General features: G+C 44.3%; 1 protein-coding gene across 2 annotated transcripts in view; it reads right to left on the reverse strand.

Moving 5' to 3' along the window:
* Positions 1–17,769, reverse strand: part of LOC142959197 (membrane-associated guanylate kinase, WW and PDZ domain-containing protein 1-like) — a 94,597-nt gene that overhangs the window by 15,279 nt on the left and 61,549 nt on the right. For both annotated transcript variants that reach the window (XM_076100409.1, XM_076100417.1), the window contains 7 exons: positions 16,720–16,777; positions 15,963–16,072; positions 14,139–14,261; positions 13,456–13,641; positions 11,803–12,414; positions 4,489–4,523; positions 975–1,230 (listed from right to left, as the gene is read on the reverse strand). In XM_076100409.1, the coding sequence (XP_075956524.1) occupies positions 975–1,230; positions 4,489–4,523; positions 11,803–12,414; positions 13,456–13,641; positions 14,139–14,261; positions 15,963–16,072; positions 16,720–16,777 (1,380 nt within the window). The remainder of the gene's footprint in view (positions 1–974; positions 1,231–4,488; positions 4,524–11,802; positions 12,415–13,455; positions 13,642–14,138; positions 14,262–15,962; positions 16,073–16,719; positions 16,778–17,769) is intronic.

The following is a 17,769-nucleotide window of genomic DNA, read 5'->3' on the forward strand; positions in this document are numbered from 1 at the left end:
AAAGGGATTTGACAAAATGCAGAAGAAATGACAGAATAAGACATAATAGACACTAGGAAGTACACACGGCTAAGACGAGAAAAACGCATTCATTTAAAGGAATAAATCTACATTTCTGAAAGTTGGATTATTTGATTCTTGTTGGCAGAGAGTTAGAAGGATCGATACCAATTCTAGCTGGTTAGCTTAGCTTAGCATAAAGACTGTAAACAGGAGGAAACAGCTAGCCTGGCTCTGTCCGAAACACAACAAAACCCGCCCACCAGCATCGCTAAAGCAGGAAATAGTCTGCACAAAAATATGAAATCTACAAACAAACAATAAGATGTAAAGTGTTGATTAGCAAGCTTCAGATGTGCTGGTTGATGGGCTGATGAGCCAGGTTTTTTGCTCTTTATGCTAAGCTAAGCTAACTTACGTGTCTTGATGTTTTTGTTGTGCTGCCCTAATGTTGTTGTTGTGTTGTTATCGTATAGTGAAGTCCTCTCTTACTGTCTGTAATTGTGTTTTTACATTAGATGATAGAGATGTTATTCTCGGTTTCCTGCCCAGGGACTACAGATGTAAATTAGCTCATAGCTAACTCTGGTACAGCTAAGAAGCTCTGCACTGTCCCTGTCAAATAAATAAATAAATAAATAAATGAATAGATGAATGAATGAATAATTAAACTTGCTGCTAGCTGTAGCTTTCATATTTAAAGTGCAAACATGAGAGTGGTATCTATCTTTGCTTCCAACTCTCTGGCAGAAAATTCCTTTAAATCATGACTTTGAATGAAGCTTTTCTTTTTCTTTTTAGCTTTTATCTTGAATCTAAGCCATCAAACGTCTCCTGCCAGATGATCTCAGGCCACATTCACACTTATAGAGGGTCATAAAGTTTTGCAAATGTCACTAGAGGATAAAACCGTTCAAACTCTAAAGTCAGCAAAACCTTAAAATTCCTTAAAATAAGAACTGGATTCCACTCACGTCGGCTCTCGTACATGCTCCTGGACTGCGCCCAGATCTTAAAGGGGTCTGGCTTCTTCTGGAGGGTGAGGGTGCCATCTGCAGGGTCCTGAGGGGGCAGGCCTGGCAGAGGCTGGGTGGGGGCAGCAGGAGTGGGAGCCACAGCCTCGCTGGGCATGGCAGAGGGCGGGTGGCCGGGAGAATCGGTGTGGGCGCTGCGATGGCTGCACACACTGTGCTGGGAGCTGCTCTGGCTGTCTTTCCTCTCTAACTGGTGCTGGGAGGAAAACAAACAGAGTGAGAGGTGTATGTGTGTGTGTGTGTGTGTGTGTGTGTGTGTGTGTGTGTGTGTGTGCGTGCTAAAGGATGGGGGTGGATACAAGCAGAAGACAGGGAGGTATAGGGCAGAGAGAGAGAGGAGGAGAAAACGTGATAATTGAGTCAGAGGTGAGGGTGAGATATCGGGGGGGAAAGAGTGTCGATGGAGGACAAAGAGAGAAAGAAAAGGAAAGCGTCCAATGTCATCGTTTTTAGACATCGCAGTGGAATATCTCTCTCTCTCTCTCTAAAAGCTGCTGCTGGAGTGAGGAGCGATGACTTGGTTTCCATGGTTGCGAGACAAAGACGGATTGATATGTGAGGGAATTTCAATGAAGAGAGATATTGCCTTTTATGAATACAATGATTCTTTGTGCATTAACAGAAGGTCCTGAGCTCGGAGAGCTATACGCATAGAGTCAAGGTCGGTCTCAATTGAAAACAGGAATGTGTCAAATCTGGCGTGAAAGCAAATTGTAAAATCTCAGCAGCAGGGAGGAGTCCTCGTGGGTTACGTATCGTGAGTATGTTGTGCTACGCAGCTGCTTAAAATAATCGGCTTGTTTTAAATGTGAAGTAAAATATGTCTCCCGAGTTAAAATAATCGGTGTTAATCTCGTGTATTGAGCCTCAGTCTGGCGACACAGACAGCAAAAAAACAGGGTCGTCTAGCAAAACACGTAGAAATCCAGCACAGCCAACTGTTGCAGCATGTTGGCGTCTGATGAGCCTTCAGATGGAAGCATCTCTTACTCAAACTGGACTTTCCGATTCGTTTTTAATTTGTGACACAAAGCAACGCCCCCCCGTCAACGATGTGTTAGTTGTTTTAATGCGTAGAGAACATATAGAGCACCGTGATTATTTTTTATGGCCTGTTATTGTGCTGCTGGACACCTTAATGTTCCTGCAGGGACGCACCGATCCGACTCTTGGGCATCGACCGAATTAATAAGCTGCATGCCTCACAGTGAGGAAGTGACTGTGATCATTCCTTCATGTGTTGAGGCGACATCAAGCTTCACCTGAACGCTGCTTTCCTTTACTGTGTAAAACTAAATGTAACAAATGAAGTAACACTGAAGCTCAACAGTTTCGTTACAGTCGGATGGCTGAGAGGACGACTCTGTATTTAAAGGTTGTAGAAAGTCCTCTTTTCAAATAGATGCTGTTTTGTATGAAGGGTTTGCAAGAATAAAAAAACTCTTCTATCAATCGAACCACTGAGTAGACTGCAGAGTGCACAAAGACGAACGGCTGCCCAACATATTTAGGGCCGTAATGCATGCACCGATGTGGCTCATTGATGATCGAGGGTCACTTCAGGTTTATCTTATCTTCAGGGTATCTGGGGGATAAAAAATGGAAACAAAAGTGTTCTCCTCTAGCATTGTGGGGGATATCCACTGATGTAAGTTTTAAATAATTCAATTCTTCTTCCTTTTCAAAATTATTTCAAATGTAAATAATTAATTTGTCTGAATTATAATCTTTTTGTCTCCGTTGACTCCAAACTTTTATATGAAAGCACTGAGCTGTTCTTTATAAAGATAATGGTCGCCCCATTGCCACCGATACCCGATCCATCTCGAGTCGGTATCGTATCGGTGCATCTTCAGTTTTCTGTAATCTTTGCTTTCTGATTACTGCGCCCACAGAACGTAAATATAACCACGTTATCGCTCGCAGATGCACATTACAAAAGACTTTACAGCTTTATGAAAAACGAGTCGCACCGAGAAAATGCAATTACTGACAAGGGCCAATATGACAACTGAATCGTTTTTGATCTGGTATGAATAATAAACCCCCGTGCATGAAATGGTAAAGAAGTCATCAGCAGCAGTCTCTCGCTCATCACACACTGCGCGAGAGACGGAGGGTCAAATATTCCAGTAATGCCTCTTTAATGAGGACAACAGCCATGCAAAAATTGACTTCTGGAGACTTCTTTAATGGGTTGAGGCAGCGCAATCTCTCTTGCATATGGGAGTTAACTGTGAGCATTTATTTAGAGTCTGGACTGGAGGCAAAATGGTTGTTCCCGGCTGACACGAAGTCTCCTGCAGCGTGACATTTCACTGACATAACCCAGAGAGGGGGGGAAAGTGGCTTTTTCCTCACTGGAAAGCTAATCCAAAGTGACAGTCGGGCAGTGTCACCATTGGTCCCCCCTCGACCCCCTGACGGCACCCGGCCCTCCTCCAATCCTCCGTGACATGTGACCTGAATAGGTAACACCCAAAGCCCTGACTGATGCCATTTAAAACTAATCCCAAATGCCAACATCCTGGCCAGCTGCGGGGCTTTTCATGCCGATCAAGAGACATCGTGAGGAGCTTTTTCCTTCCTCTCAAGTTGTGGGAGTTGAACCCGTCACTGATCTTGGACGAGCCGAACCGGAGGAAGACGTCCTCATAGGTCTGCGGCTCTCAGGTACATGTAAAGCTGCACAGGCGTCTCTTCTGAGCATGTATGGATTTTTTTATCAGGTTGAGATGAGTCGTAAAAAAGGAGGAGGAGGCGTTTGCTCTTTAGAGTCCTGAATAACTGCACTGTCCCTTCAGGGACCCCCAGCGCTGCTCACAGAGCCGGTCTTTCCCTCCCTCCTTCTTTCCCGTCCTCTTTTATTCGTCACACATTGCAATCTCTCCTCCAGCTTCCCCGATCTCCCTCTGCTTCTGCCTCCAGCTCATGTCGTCATCGCCTCCTTTCTCCCTGTCTGTTAGCTTCAGTGCATCTTCTGTATCTTTGGGCTGTCATCGTGATTCACTGTTGTGGGACAAACTATATCTCCGCACTGGTCTTCCCTTCTCTCATCCCACATCCTTTTTTCCCCCCCCATATCTTTGCTTCATGCCTCTCTCCCGTCTCCCTTCAGCTGTGGCTTTTAGCCCTCCCTAACAGGTGGTCACTGTTACACCGTTAATCAGTCAGAGGGTGGCAGCGTGGCGGGATGTCGAGAGAAGGAGAAAGGGTTTTAAACAAAGCTAAATGACAACACATGGGCAACAAAAGCAGGAGGAGGAAAGCAATAAAAGACCAAAGAAAAGTCAGAAAGAGAAAGAAGTGAAGAGGAAAGGTGGAATCTCTGCATGCAGAACAGTAGAAGCAAGAGTTGGATATCAAATCTCTCGCCTTTTGTTCTTTAAATAGCGCTCCTTTAACACTCAGTAGAGCTGACATGCACACAGATGTAAAACAAAAGAGTACTCACCACCAGCTTTGGACTCCTCTTGGCTGGCACCACTCCTGCAAAACATCGGCAGAGAGACAGAGAGAGCATTAATGACCTGCGGTGCTCTTCCCTTGTCCCCCCCCCCCAAAACCCAAACAAAGAAAAACTAAAAACCCCTCCAGGACAAACGGATGGACCCCTGGTTCCTGCTGCAGAGCAGAGCGCAACTGCCCCCGGATTGCTCTCCTCTTCCTCCTCTTCCACCTCTTCCTCTCTGTTGCTCTCTCCCTCTCTCCGAGCAACACACTGCGCTAGGCTGCTCGCTAATCTAAGTGATCTCCTCCCCCCTGTGCCGTGTGTGCCGCTCCAGTCGGCGCTCTCACCCCGCGCTATTAGGAGAGGAGCAACTGATCTATCTGCATTAGACAGGCTGACTTATGCTGCAGCATCCCTGGACCGCTGGTCAAAGCTACAGGGATGCTGCTCCCACCCTCCCCAACCTCTCCCCCCACCCACTCCCTCCTCCAGTCTACTTCTCAGCTGTCTCCCAACACAAGCACTCCAGCAGAATCTCAACTATCACCCTCTGAGCAGGACCCCAGCAGCCCGAGCGTCGTATCAAAGGGAAGCCTGAGCTCCTGCCTTACTATGCACATCTGAGTAACCACGGAGCTGTTCCCTCTCCTCTACACTCCTCTGCTTTGCTCAAGGCGCACGTTGAGAAGCTGATCTTCTCTCTCTGCCCCCCCCACCACCTCCTCCTCCTCCCTCCACCATGACTTTCTCTCCCTCTATCTCTCTCTTATATATATAAACACTAGTTAACACACTGTAGAGAGTCACCGAGATCAATCTCATTTGTGCTAATGAAATATTAATACTTGGAGCCAGTAGTCGGGGGAGAAGATTCACAGTGTGGGGAATCATCTACACTCCCTCCTTTTTATCAAAGCCCAACGACTCAATCAACATGTAGGTTCCTCTACCTGAGACATATTCACACACACACACACACACACACACACACACACACACACACGCACACACACACACGCACACACACAGTTTTCCCCGCTTTCCAAGAAAACTCCCCTTTCCCTCCCCGACGCTCCGGTTTTTTTCGTGCTGCTAACTATATACGGCAAAGTATGCCGAGACAGAAATAGACGACATCGGGACAAAGAGTTGCCGTTGCCAAGGCGATCAACTAGTTCTGTATGCAGCGGCAGAGCCGTCTACTTTGTTAAGTAGGTGAGGTGCGTGAGGAGCTGACGCCAGATCTGTGATCCCATTCACCCTCCTTCATAGAGAGCGATGACAACACCTTCTTTGTATATCGTGATGGAACGACGTCAACAACATGCAATCATCCATCTTCGGCTCTCTCTGCTGCATTGGCAAAAAAAAATCATTAAATGTTAAAACTCTGTGTTGCTGCAAAGCCCCTCACTCTACACGATTCATAATTCATCCTCCCTCTCTTCCTCTCCCTCTCTCCCTCCCTCCCTCAGATTATGGGGTGCCAGTTACTGGAGGAAGTGGAACATCCCAGCTGCTGACGTGCTGATGAATGTTTTCATGTGTGTGTGTGTGTGTGTGTGACCCAGGAAGGACACACATCAGGTAATGAAGTAAGAAGTGTTTCCTATTACAACAGCCACATATATGACCCAGGAACCCTCAAACACACAAGTGCGGGAGGTCAATAAATACTTTTCCCTTTGAAACAACCTCTGAAAATCCTCAAACTGTCAACGAGTTCAGCATAATTAGCATCAAGCATATAAAAATTGAATTTAACTACGGCCATATGGTTAACAAATTTGGCCACGGAGCTGAAGGACAATAAAGATTCGAGGAACGTAGCTTGACCCCCAACTTCACATTCATCCGCTGTAGCTGTGTCAGCTGGAAACAGCTGATTTACATGCATCTTCACGCGTGATGCAGTTTTTTAAAATCTGCCTAATTTTCTTCTATACTGATGTATTTGTGTAACTCAGCATGGATGTAGCATTTATGAGCAGCTGCAGCTGGGTGAAAGAAATATGGGAATCGCATGTTCCCGCTAACACGCGACGGCGTAGAAAGCCTCACGAACGCATGCGTGCTGTACATATGTAATATCGGCACGTGCAGGTATGGGAAGAGCTGAGAATCTATTTATGCACGGAGCAAAAACATGGAGGAGTATGAAGGCACGCATGTAGCATTTACATTATGCACCGGGGCCAGATGTTTCTTTTCCGGTCTCTGCTAAAGCTGCTGAATGACAGTAAAGCTCAATACCCCAAAAACAGAACAGAGTTTATTATTACTGAGGAAACCTTCTACCAGCCTGACTAAGACTGTGTGCATTACAATCAAATCATTTGATTCAAATGAGAGGGGGGAAGTCAACAGATTGGGAGTGAAAGCGAGCGACCGCCAGTTGTGCGGTGACCTAAAGTGGCTCTCAGCATCAGCGCGGAGGAGGCTGCTTCCTTTGCTTCTTTTACAGTAGACAGTGAGGCACGCCTGTAGTGATTAGCAGCGTAACAAAGAGATATGCTAATAAGGAAATTATTGAACGTCTCTGAAGAAGGCGGGCGGATGTCGGGCTTCAAAGACAGCCTCGTTTTATCAATCGGCGATATGAACACACGCCACGTGGTGTTTCCTGCTCAGTAGGTTGCATGATTTGTGTGTAAAAGCAAGTACTGGTGATAAAGGAGTGGGTCACACCCTCGCATCACTTAGACTTTAAAACATGTCCTCAAACATCAAGGTTTACGGTTGTCATTGCGCAACGAAATGCAGTTTTTAATCCTTCTCGGCTCTATAAGAAAAGCACAAAAATAGCAAAACTGTATTATATGTGGAGGATGACTTTAGGAGTCTCACAGCTTCAGGAAAGAAGCTGCTCTGAAGTCTGGTGGTACGGCAGCTGATACTTGTGTCTCTTGCCAGCGGCAGACTGTGGCTGGGTGGGTATTGTCCTTCAATATCATTTGGACTCTGCGCAGGCACCTCTCGTCACCAATATCACTGATGCTCGGTAGATGGGCACCAATGATGTTCTGGGCGGGTTTAATCCCGCCTGTCCTGGGCCGTGCACATCTCACGCCAGTTTGTAATGTTTCCGGTCATTATTGCTCATCTGGAAAAGTGAATAAGAACTTGGGCACGGAAAGTCGTCTACGAGCTTTTGTGTCACCAGGATGGAGATGCGTGAGGACCACGTCGGCTTGTTTGAGATGCAAACAGCAGCGACGACAAGAAAATGCAGAAAAATGTGTGTTTCTGCATAGTTGCGTGGGTAAGAATGTGAGAGTGTGTGTATTGGGGCGGTCATTCTTTCATCCAACAGCACTGAAAAAAAAGAAAAGAGCTTTTCAAACTGAATGGCCCTGTGTGTGTGTGTGTGTGTGTGTGTGTGTGTGTGTGTGTCTCACTATGCTGTTGAAGCTGTGGCCTTGGTGGGTCTTTGCAGAGCCCACACAGAGCGAGTCCTTCCTCCAGGTTCTCTGTATACATTGTTAGAGGGTGTACAACATGAGCAATGCTCTCTTCTGATGAGTGTCCTGTACGCGCTCTACTGGTGAGATCGTCCTATTCTACATCTACTTTACATTAAACTGTCTCGCTGCTCCTCGCCGCCTCTTATTATCACATTTCATTCCTCTACACTCTATAGCCCCCATCTCTGTCTTTTCGTTTTCTCTCCTCCTTCTCTCGGGGGACAGGAGCGCTGTGCACGATTGTCATGGCAACAACGGTGGGAAGACAAGATGGAGGAGTAATAGCATGGCCTCCTTTACGGGAGGAGATCCTGTGTGTGTGAAAACGCCAGATGTTATCTTCATACTAGACAAACTTAAAGCAATAATAGATGTTTTTAACATATTTCCAGGTCTTAAACCTTGCAGAATGTGTCCAGTGTTAATAAATGTAGATTATATACGTGCCCCTTTGTGCTCGTAGACAAATGCTTCTTTTTAACAACTGTCACACAGTCCTTCAGCAGCTGCTTCCCTCATAACCACAACAGACTATCTTGTTTTTTTTCCATCGCACAAATCACATGTTGGCGTTCTTCCCTTCTTCTAAGTGTTCGACGACCGCAGAATTTAAACCACTTGTTGGGGCAATCCAAAATCCTTGTTTTCAGACGCGCTGTTCTGCCGTCGCATGGAGCATATTAAGGTGAAAATGCAGCTTTCTGCAAATGCTCGGTGACAAAACACATTTGAATTTTCTTCTTTTTTTTTAAGCTTCTGAACTCGCTGTGAGATTAGCCACGAGCAAAGCACTCTGACACTGTTCCCTTCAGAGCAGCGCTGCCTGCCGGGATAAACCGGTGTAGTATTTCACGATGTGTGTTTCTCTCTCTTTGTCATGTTCTTTAATGCTACAAGGAGTTTTATAATATTTTGCATATATGTAACTTCTGCGACACAACTCGATCTACTGCAAAAAGATCGTATACAACATTGCATTTGTATTGGAAACATAATTGAACACGTCCCGAGGCGATCCCCGAGGAGAATCACTGTGTGATGCTGTGTTTGTTTGACCTTGTGCTTTGTGCCATCTCTTAAACACTCTGCTGAGTCAAACAGCGCAGATTGATGAGTCACAGATGAACAGATTAAAGCTTCTTCTCCTCCAGCTGAAGTCCACCTTGTTCCTTCTCCTCCTCCTCCTCCTCTCCTCTGCTTCACACTTCTCTAAACCAATCCCCTCATACACGTTCCCCTCGCTGAACTTCCAGTGCTGTTCAGCAAATCTCTCCACTAATCCTCCTCCTCCACTTTCCTCAAAACATGATCCCTGGCCCTCCTATTTCTCATCCTCTACGCTGTCTCTTCTTATCGGCCTCTTTCCCCCGCTCCTCCTCTTAGCTCCCATAATTGTTGTTTGTGAGCGATTATGCGCTAGCTGCTAGCGATCACTTGAAAGGTTACCGCATCATTCTCAGACAGACAGCCGAGAACACACAGCCGTTATTACGGAGTACAGCTGCAACTAATCATTATTTCTACAGTTGATTAATCCGTGATGTATATTTTGGATACATCACTTAAGTTGTTTAGTCTCACAAATGCCCCAGAACCCAAGATGGCATCTTTAAAATGCTTGTTTTGTGTGAACAATGGTCCAAAACCAAAAGATGTTCAATTCAAAGAGAAACAAATCCTCACATCTGAGCGGCTGGACGACACCGATCGTGAAGTTTCCGTTTGAGGTTTTTCAGATTGTTGTGCAACAAATTCACCGCACAATGTAAAAAAGTTCATCCATCTGCGCTGCTCTTATGTGTTGAAAATATAGTTCTGAAAGGTTTTCTTTTTTGTCAAAGTCTCACAACCTTGTTTTGGTTCGTGTGTGCTCAATGTGCTGTGGGAAGTTGGTCCTAAATTTGTGACTTTGTGTCTTTGGCCATCGAAGCCATATCTAAAGAAGAGTTTAATGGTAAAATGTACCAAGAAAAGTTGTGTGTGTGTATGAATGTGTATTGTTTTGTGGTGCACTATTTCAAATTTTCAGCAATTTCTCAAAACTCAGCACTACCTTCAACCATTTTTTATGGTTACATTCAATTGTCAAGCGAATTTTAAGCGAGCTTTTGAAATGTCACCAAAAAAGAAATTGGTGGTTTGGAGAGAATTAACTCGGCTACAGCGAGTAGAAGAAGAAGAAGAAGAAGAAGAAGAGGTTGAGAACCGCAACAAAACATGTCGGCTTGGCCATCTAAGCATCTACGAGAGAAAAATGGAGAGAGGTCTTCAGTTTTTTAATCATTCTTTCATGTCGACTAATATTGGCCGTGTTTCAAAGACAATATAAATATATAGCCGTCAGCATAAATTGCTGATCAGTCATGGGAGATAAATGGTCGCTACCTCAGAATTTATTTGGCTAAAGAGTTTCCATATCCCATTTAGTGCATCAACTCTTTTTCGCGAGAAGCAAAAGCGAGCGTAGAAGCTTTGAGTTTCATCTAATTTTGCTGTTTCCATTCAGCTTTACTAATGCGATCCTTTAAAATGCTCATCACAATATGTGAATGGAAACACGGCTATTGAGATAATAGCTTAACTAGCGACCCGCCTCTGGCTGCCTGCTGCCGTTTCTGCCTCTCATCACCTGGACTCTCACCTGAGCTCAGAATAATGACAGGCCGGTGTCAAAGCTAACAGAGATGATCTGTTCGCCTTGCCTGCCCCAGTGACCGCTCGTGGCCTCCTTGCCCACTTATCCTCTCCTTTGTTTCCTCTCAGTCTTGCTCTTGCTCTCTTTGAACCTCTTTCTCTCCGCTCTGGTAGCAGGAACACCGCCCTGCATCCATATCAGCCTCTCTCCCTCTCTCAAGACTCGCTCACACAGGCCCATAATGATGCTGACATTCAACACGATACAGTGGCGTTATTCCAGCAGCGGAGCACAAGGTGAACTCATTAGAGGGCATAACTGATGTATTCCAAACCTGCCACTAATAAAGATGTGGGTCAGCCGTCATGGACGGCAGTTTAACAACAGTAAGGACTGGACACGGATGATGGGCCTCCAATGTCATTCGGTGTTTGCGAAAAAACCCTTACATGCCGGCAAACAATTTGTTTTGTTTTGACATTTCAATGTTTCTCATTGAACTATTCATCTCTGGGTCATTCCGGGCCGACAGCGTAGTGTGATGGAAAATAATGGGGCAGGGTATCAGTGAACAGGATGACTGATTCCAGCACTAAAAAATCCACATTAACACAGCGCGGCTACATTAGCAAACATAGAAACCAACCATATGCTCAATTGTCCAATCAAAATCAATGAAATATTCAATCATTTTCTGTTTCCACAATACCTGGAATGAACAAATGAGAAGAGATCAGGTACAGTTTTTTTCAAAATAAAACTAGTATTTTCAAAATAAAACGTATCCAGAGCAGAAAATAAACAAAGCACACCCTTCACAATACCCTTTTATGATTTATGCAACGTGAAGTGTGACAAAGTCTCAGAGGGCCAACTCAGCAGCGTCCGTATTGTATTCATAACATATACGAGTCCCTGACCTGATGCGCCCCCCCTCTCATTCATCCATCTCGCCTCCCACTCCTTCCCACACTGCTCATCGACTGCCATGCTAACTCAGCCCATCGTCTCTTTGCCTCTCCCGCAACATTTTCAACCCGCCACCCACTCTCTTCCTCACTTTTCTCTCCTGCCTTCTCATTATGTCACTTGTTCCCCCCCCAGTGCCAACTATTCAAGCTCATTACAGCTCACTCTCACGCACATCCTTTTTTGCGCCAAAACTTTCGTTCCTGCGTCTATAAATCCAAATATGTGACGTCAAGATGTAACACGTACCTCTTTGCACCAGCATGGTGACCTCACTGCCCCTGGGACATTTGCTCAGCAGGTCCACCACCTGATTGTGGCTCATATTCTGGACGTTTCTCTTGTTGACCTCCATTAGAATATCCCCCTCCTTTAGGCCACGGCAGCGCGGGTAGTCCACTATCTGCTTGACCCTCTGCCCTCCTCCAGTCAGACTGTCTGCGATCGTGAAGCCGAATCCCTTGTCGCCCTTCTCCATGTGGATGGTGATCAGCTCTGGCTGGGTGGCTATGGACGAGGCCAGGCTGACCACGTCGCTGGAGTAGCCATGCGAGCCGTTGGACGCCGCCTCGGCCGAGGGGCTGTGCCCCCGCGGATCCCTCATGCCGTTAACGGATCTGGCCTTGTTGGAAGGCGAGTTATACGCCTCCTGTCCGTTGACGATGATCGGCTCCTTGTCCATGATCGCCACCGAGGTCACCAAGCTGGTGTTGGGGTCGTCGGGGTCAAAGGGCAGCGGGTAGCCGCGGCACAGAGCCAAGTCCACCATGGAACCGATGGGGATGGACTGGAAGATCTTCACCACCTGAGCGTGGGTGTAGCCCAACACGATGGTGTCATTCACACTGACGATCACATCACCTGCACCAAAGAATCACCAAAGTTAGTGATGCCATCACTGACACAATTAACAGCTACTCCCTTCTTCTTCCTGAAGGGCTGATGTTCCACTAAGAACCCTTTTCATCCAAAGAACCCTTTTTGGAAGAAAGAGCTTTTCAAGGAAAAACTGTGATTGTGAACCAAACCCGGCCCTTTAGAGTTCTACATGAACCCCAAGGAATATAAATGGGTTCTCGGTAGAACTCCCTGCAAGGGTTCTAGATGAGACCCTTGGAATATAAAAGGGATCTCGGTAGAACCCCATGGTTTGATTATTGTCCCTTAGAAGATGGACATTTTCTGGATAGAACCTTTAGATAGGGTTCTGGATGGAACCATTACACCAAAGAAGGGTTCTTTGTAGAATCTTGCATACTGGGTAGAACCTTTCACAGGTGGTTCTAGGTACAACCCTTTATGTTGGCAACTAGGTAGAACCCTCTGAACGGGCTCCAGGTGAAACATTTACAAAAGGTTCTACCAGGAACCAAAAAGGGTTCTCCTTTAATTAAGGACAATTCAAAGAACCCTATATGGTTCTAGTTAGCACCTGTATTTCTAAGATTATGGGGTTTGAAGTAAACAAATCAGCTCTAAACAACACTACTGTACAAAAAATACTGTTAGTGATTTTTGGTATTTAGATGTTTAGGATTATTCTATTATTCAATGGAGTGAAACAAGAACATTAAAGTTCTGTAAGAGGCGACCAAACAGGGTGTTCTGCGCCTGAAACCTAGTTCAATGGGAGAATCTCATCTTGTGCATGTTTTGTTAATTTTCATTACAATGCTCTATTCCTCTGTCATTATTTAACGTCACCAGTCTTTGCATTATGGGTAATTCCCTTAAGCATGGTTTGTAGAGTTTCAAAATAAATCCACAAGGGAGTCAAACTCTGTGAGTGCATCAGAAGGGGACACTGGGACTGGGCTCATAATTAAAACTGAGATGGATGTAGTGGAGGAAGTGTGTTGAATGAAAGCAGTGCCCCCTGTGGACAGTGGTCGTGTACTGCACCTGTCTCCATCTTGCCATCCACGGCTGCAGGCCCGTCCAGCACCAGACTTTTGATCTGCAGGAACTCATCTGGCTCGTCGCCTCCGACCACAGTGAAGCCGAAGCCGCGGTGACTCTTCTTCAGCTTTGTGTTGATGAAGGTTCCTTTCAGCTCTGCTGGGTTTCTCGTGAAGAAAGGCTTCCCTCCTGCGGAGCAAACGGAGAAACAACTCTTACATTTACATCCATCAACATATTCTACAATCCTGGATAATGTTTAGTTGTAATTCTGTCTCTCAATTCAGTACTTTGTAGAACGCATTCTTATGCATGTGGACAAATCTGCAAGCTGAGACAACGACTGATTCCTTAAACTTCATGGCTATGAAACAGTGTATTAGTTTGTTTGTTGGACAGTTTGACAACATTTGTTCTGCACGTATTCGTTTGTCACTTCCACATATTATAGTAATTTCACAAATCGTTTGTGCTGTCCTTTTTTAAACGTCACGTCAAAAGACTGAAGAAATTAAGCAGACATGAAATATGTTTTGTTCCCAGAAAATGGAGAAAAAAAGAATTTGTGAGCAAACGTTTCCGTTAATCATCTGAACCGTGAGATGCATCTTTGAGCCTCTGTCAAGATGTCGTAGAAAAATCCAGCAGTAGTAATGAAGTACACACAGTGTCTATTAAGCATTTACGTTTGGCTCCTGCAGGGAGTGGAGGTAGAGTTGGGGGGCCCTGCGGGTCCCTGTAGGTCTCCAGGTGGTTTGGAGCGTAGTTTGCTAACGGAGTCACCGCTGACGAGTGCTCCTCTATCCACTCTGTGAGGACACAATCGCACGGACATCGTCGACACACGCTCAGCACAAAAAAGTGTATTTACATGCCACACGCATGCACACGTAGAAACACGTAACAGACAACACACGTACAGACACACTCAGCTTGAAGCACACACTGCACATACTTGCCATCTGATTCATTTTTACACTTCAGTTGTAATTTGCTCCTCATTTACATCAGCTTCTACTCGTGTTATTTGTTGAAGGGGAGATACTTTTGTGAGTGTTGCAATGTAAAATATATATATTAGATCTAAGCAAAAAAAATGTTGTTTGCAGTTAAACAGTTAAAGCAATTCTGACACTGTGCCCCCCCCCCGACAACTGCGCCTGTACGTCCAGAGGTTTTCAACACAGGGCAAACATCTGTATATGAATGGATAGAGGAGAGTGTCAGTATTCCAGGAATGAAAGTACAAAACATTGTGATGGGAAGATCTGAGCGATAGTACAGACAAAAAGATATTCAGAATTTAACATGAAAATGATATTAAGGCGAGACACCCCGAGGCCAAAACACAGTTTTATGCGCTGATCAATTTTGAGATCTTGGGTTATACTGCTTCCATGACAGCTCTTCTTTCAGACTAGTGGAAAGAAAATATTTTACTACTTTGTCTTTTTGCGTCTGTAGATTTCTCCTAAACTCACCACAAGTTTCTATTAGATAATGCATCGTTTGCATATTTAAACGTAGCGTTTCAGAAAACTTAATCGTCTTAATGTGAGTAATGAAGTGGTGAAGTTTCATGGCGATATCTATCAGTTAATGTTTTGACCCTGTTCACCTGTAGTGTCTTCAAAATGTCTGTAATGTAACTAAACATCTCTTTAAAGGACGTTTTCTCTAAATGAGCCTGTGTTTTTTTAGCCTATATTTGTGTTCACATTTTATCGCCATATTAACGGTTCCTGTTTGCAATGCACCCATGGGATGTACGGACGACTATCACTGGATTACTTTGATACTAAAGAAAACTTTATTATTTTGATTTATGGACCTTTATTTAGGGTTTATACCCTAAGTGTGTGTAAGTCACACTGACTCTTAGAATGTGAGTATCTGTGTGTTCAGATTAACAGAGTTTTGACTGAGAGGAGTACAGGTTTTTGATACGAATTGCGTGTTTCAAATCCCTTAATTGCCTTCGCGAGCTGCATGTTACAGCTTCTGCAGGTCAAACTCCAGACTGTGTTGATAAATGGCCCAAAATCAGCGAGAAAAACTAGAATAACTATGTTGTTTTCAGAGCACCAGCATGCACCCTTTCCCTTTCACCTCATGCATTATCTTGGCCTCTCGGCTCCCATGAGGAGATGCCTCACCGTTTGAAAACCTCTGGGCTAAAGTTAAAAAGTCTCTTCCTAGCCTTATTTTATGGTAAAGCATATAAAATGATCAAATACAGAATGACTTTCAAATTAAAACCTAAACACCAAAAGACGACACCAGGGCTTGGGCCAGCTCTTATTTTGGTAAAACTTGCTCCCAAAAATTTGCTTTTTAGTGAATAACAATGTTTGTTTTTGTTCTTTTCATCGTGTCTTGATATACAAATGAAAGTCAAGAGCGGTCTGGCCACAAACCCTGGAGAGCACTGGACGAACTAGAAAGGACATGACACTCTCACAGACATGAAGAAAGAAAGAAATGGTGCCGTGCCAGGGCAGGAAACGAACCTCGAATATACCGCTCACCTTCTGGAGGCTGCGGCTGCTGCTGCTCCAGGATCTTCCGACGCCGCGCCTCCACCACTGGGTTCTCGTACTGGGTCTTCCTGTTTATATGACTGAGACAGTGAGAGGGAGGAGACACAATGTAATAGGGGTAAAGATTAATCTGCACAAAGAAAAGAGAGAAGAAATGACATTGTAGCTGGGCTCAACATTAGACGCAAAGAACAATGACCACAATAAAACGTTACCGTGATGTGTTCAAATATAATCTTGTAAAATGAATATGAATCTTGCAGAATAAATCCAGTTGTTTGAATGAGGTGTTTTCACAGCAATATCAAAGAGATATTAGAGCGGGAACTACGACCTGTTTAACCTCTAAGCAGCTTATAATGTATTATTAAAACTACTAATGACCCCACAACATTCAAAGCAAATAAAATAATTTATTTCCTAATCATTTGAATGTTTTAATGCAAATAACCACTATAGATGACAATAAAGTAAAAGGATAATATTTAGAATTCTTAGCCTTTTTTAAAAAATCCAATTGTCTTGATTTTATTTATCAATTAATAGGCTTTTATTTTCCATTTCGGACAAGCACGTTTGACTATCTGGCAAGTAAAACATCTGGCTGAAAAAGTGTCGTGTCAAGCACTGTCGTTACAGTAAATAAAAGCTCATCAAAACAGCTCTTATCAATGCCTGAGAGAGTCTTTAATTTGGACAATTTGTGTCAATAAGGTGATTAACTTACTCTACATAGTATACCCCGTACACCGGGTCTTCTATCCTTTCCCATCCTGGAGGCAGCTCTGAAACACAGACGGCAACACGACATTAGAAACAGATTAGTACTTTCACCTCGGTCATTAGCAGGTCTGAGTGAGATAGTTTCGTTGGATTGAGTCCAAAACATTCAGTATAATAAACTACAGTTACAGAAGGTTTAGTGTGGATCACATTTCTCTTTATGATTACTAACATCTGGGATTATGGCACCAAAGCACTTGGCCCATGACTTATTTTGTTAATGTTTTTCTTTACAGTCCTGAGTAAGAGTTTGTTTTGCTGGGTTGTATTGGTAAACATGGGGACCTGCTGTCTTTATGTCTCCCATAAATGCCAAAATAAAATCAAAAGCCAAGAAAAATACAACCATTAAGTTCTCCATCTAAAGTGTCTTAGTTTAATTGCAATAGTAAACTTCAAATGTTTGAAACCCAAATTGGCTCGCTGTCAGGTACGGAGGATTCTGCCAGTAGCACTTATGTTTTATGAATATCTAGCTAACAGACATACCTAATTTATGACGGGTTCACTCTCCTGCGGCCCTCAACCGCCTTTATTTTAATCATCACAACTAAAACATCTACAACACTGTGCGTCATCAACAACACACACGTGAAGTCTGAAAATGTAAAATGTATTCGTCTGCTTCTAATTATAGTAATCATTTAAATATTAGCATATTATTCCGCTGAACTCAACGTTGCCTCTCTATGTTAACACACTCTTTACACATTGCACACACACACAACCACACTCCATGGGAACAGACGAACAGACGAGGCCTATTAAACGGACACATCCACATTAAAAAGTTGGCACCTCCTCCCTCACTGTATCTGATTTCGGACAAAGACATTACCGCCTTGTGTTACTCGGGGGTTTTCCCCAAGTCCAGTAAACACTTTTATAAGAGACTTGTATTTCACAATCGATAATCACAGAGTGTATCTGAGCAGCCAGGAATAGTAAAAGGCGCTCAGCCGGACATCGGAGGCCTTGTTTGAGACGGAGCTCT

This window comes from Anarhichas minor, unplaced genomic scaffold, assembly GCF_050575085.1.
Source record: "Anarhichas minor isolate MPS153535 unplaced genomic scaffold, ASM5057508v1 ptg000003l, whole genome shotgun sequence".
NCBI classification, from domain to species: Eukaryota; Metazoa; Chordata; class Actinopteri; order Perciformes; family Anarhichadidae; genus Anarhichas; species Anarhichas minor.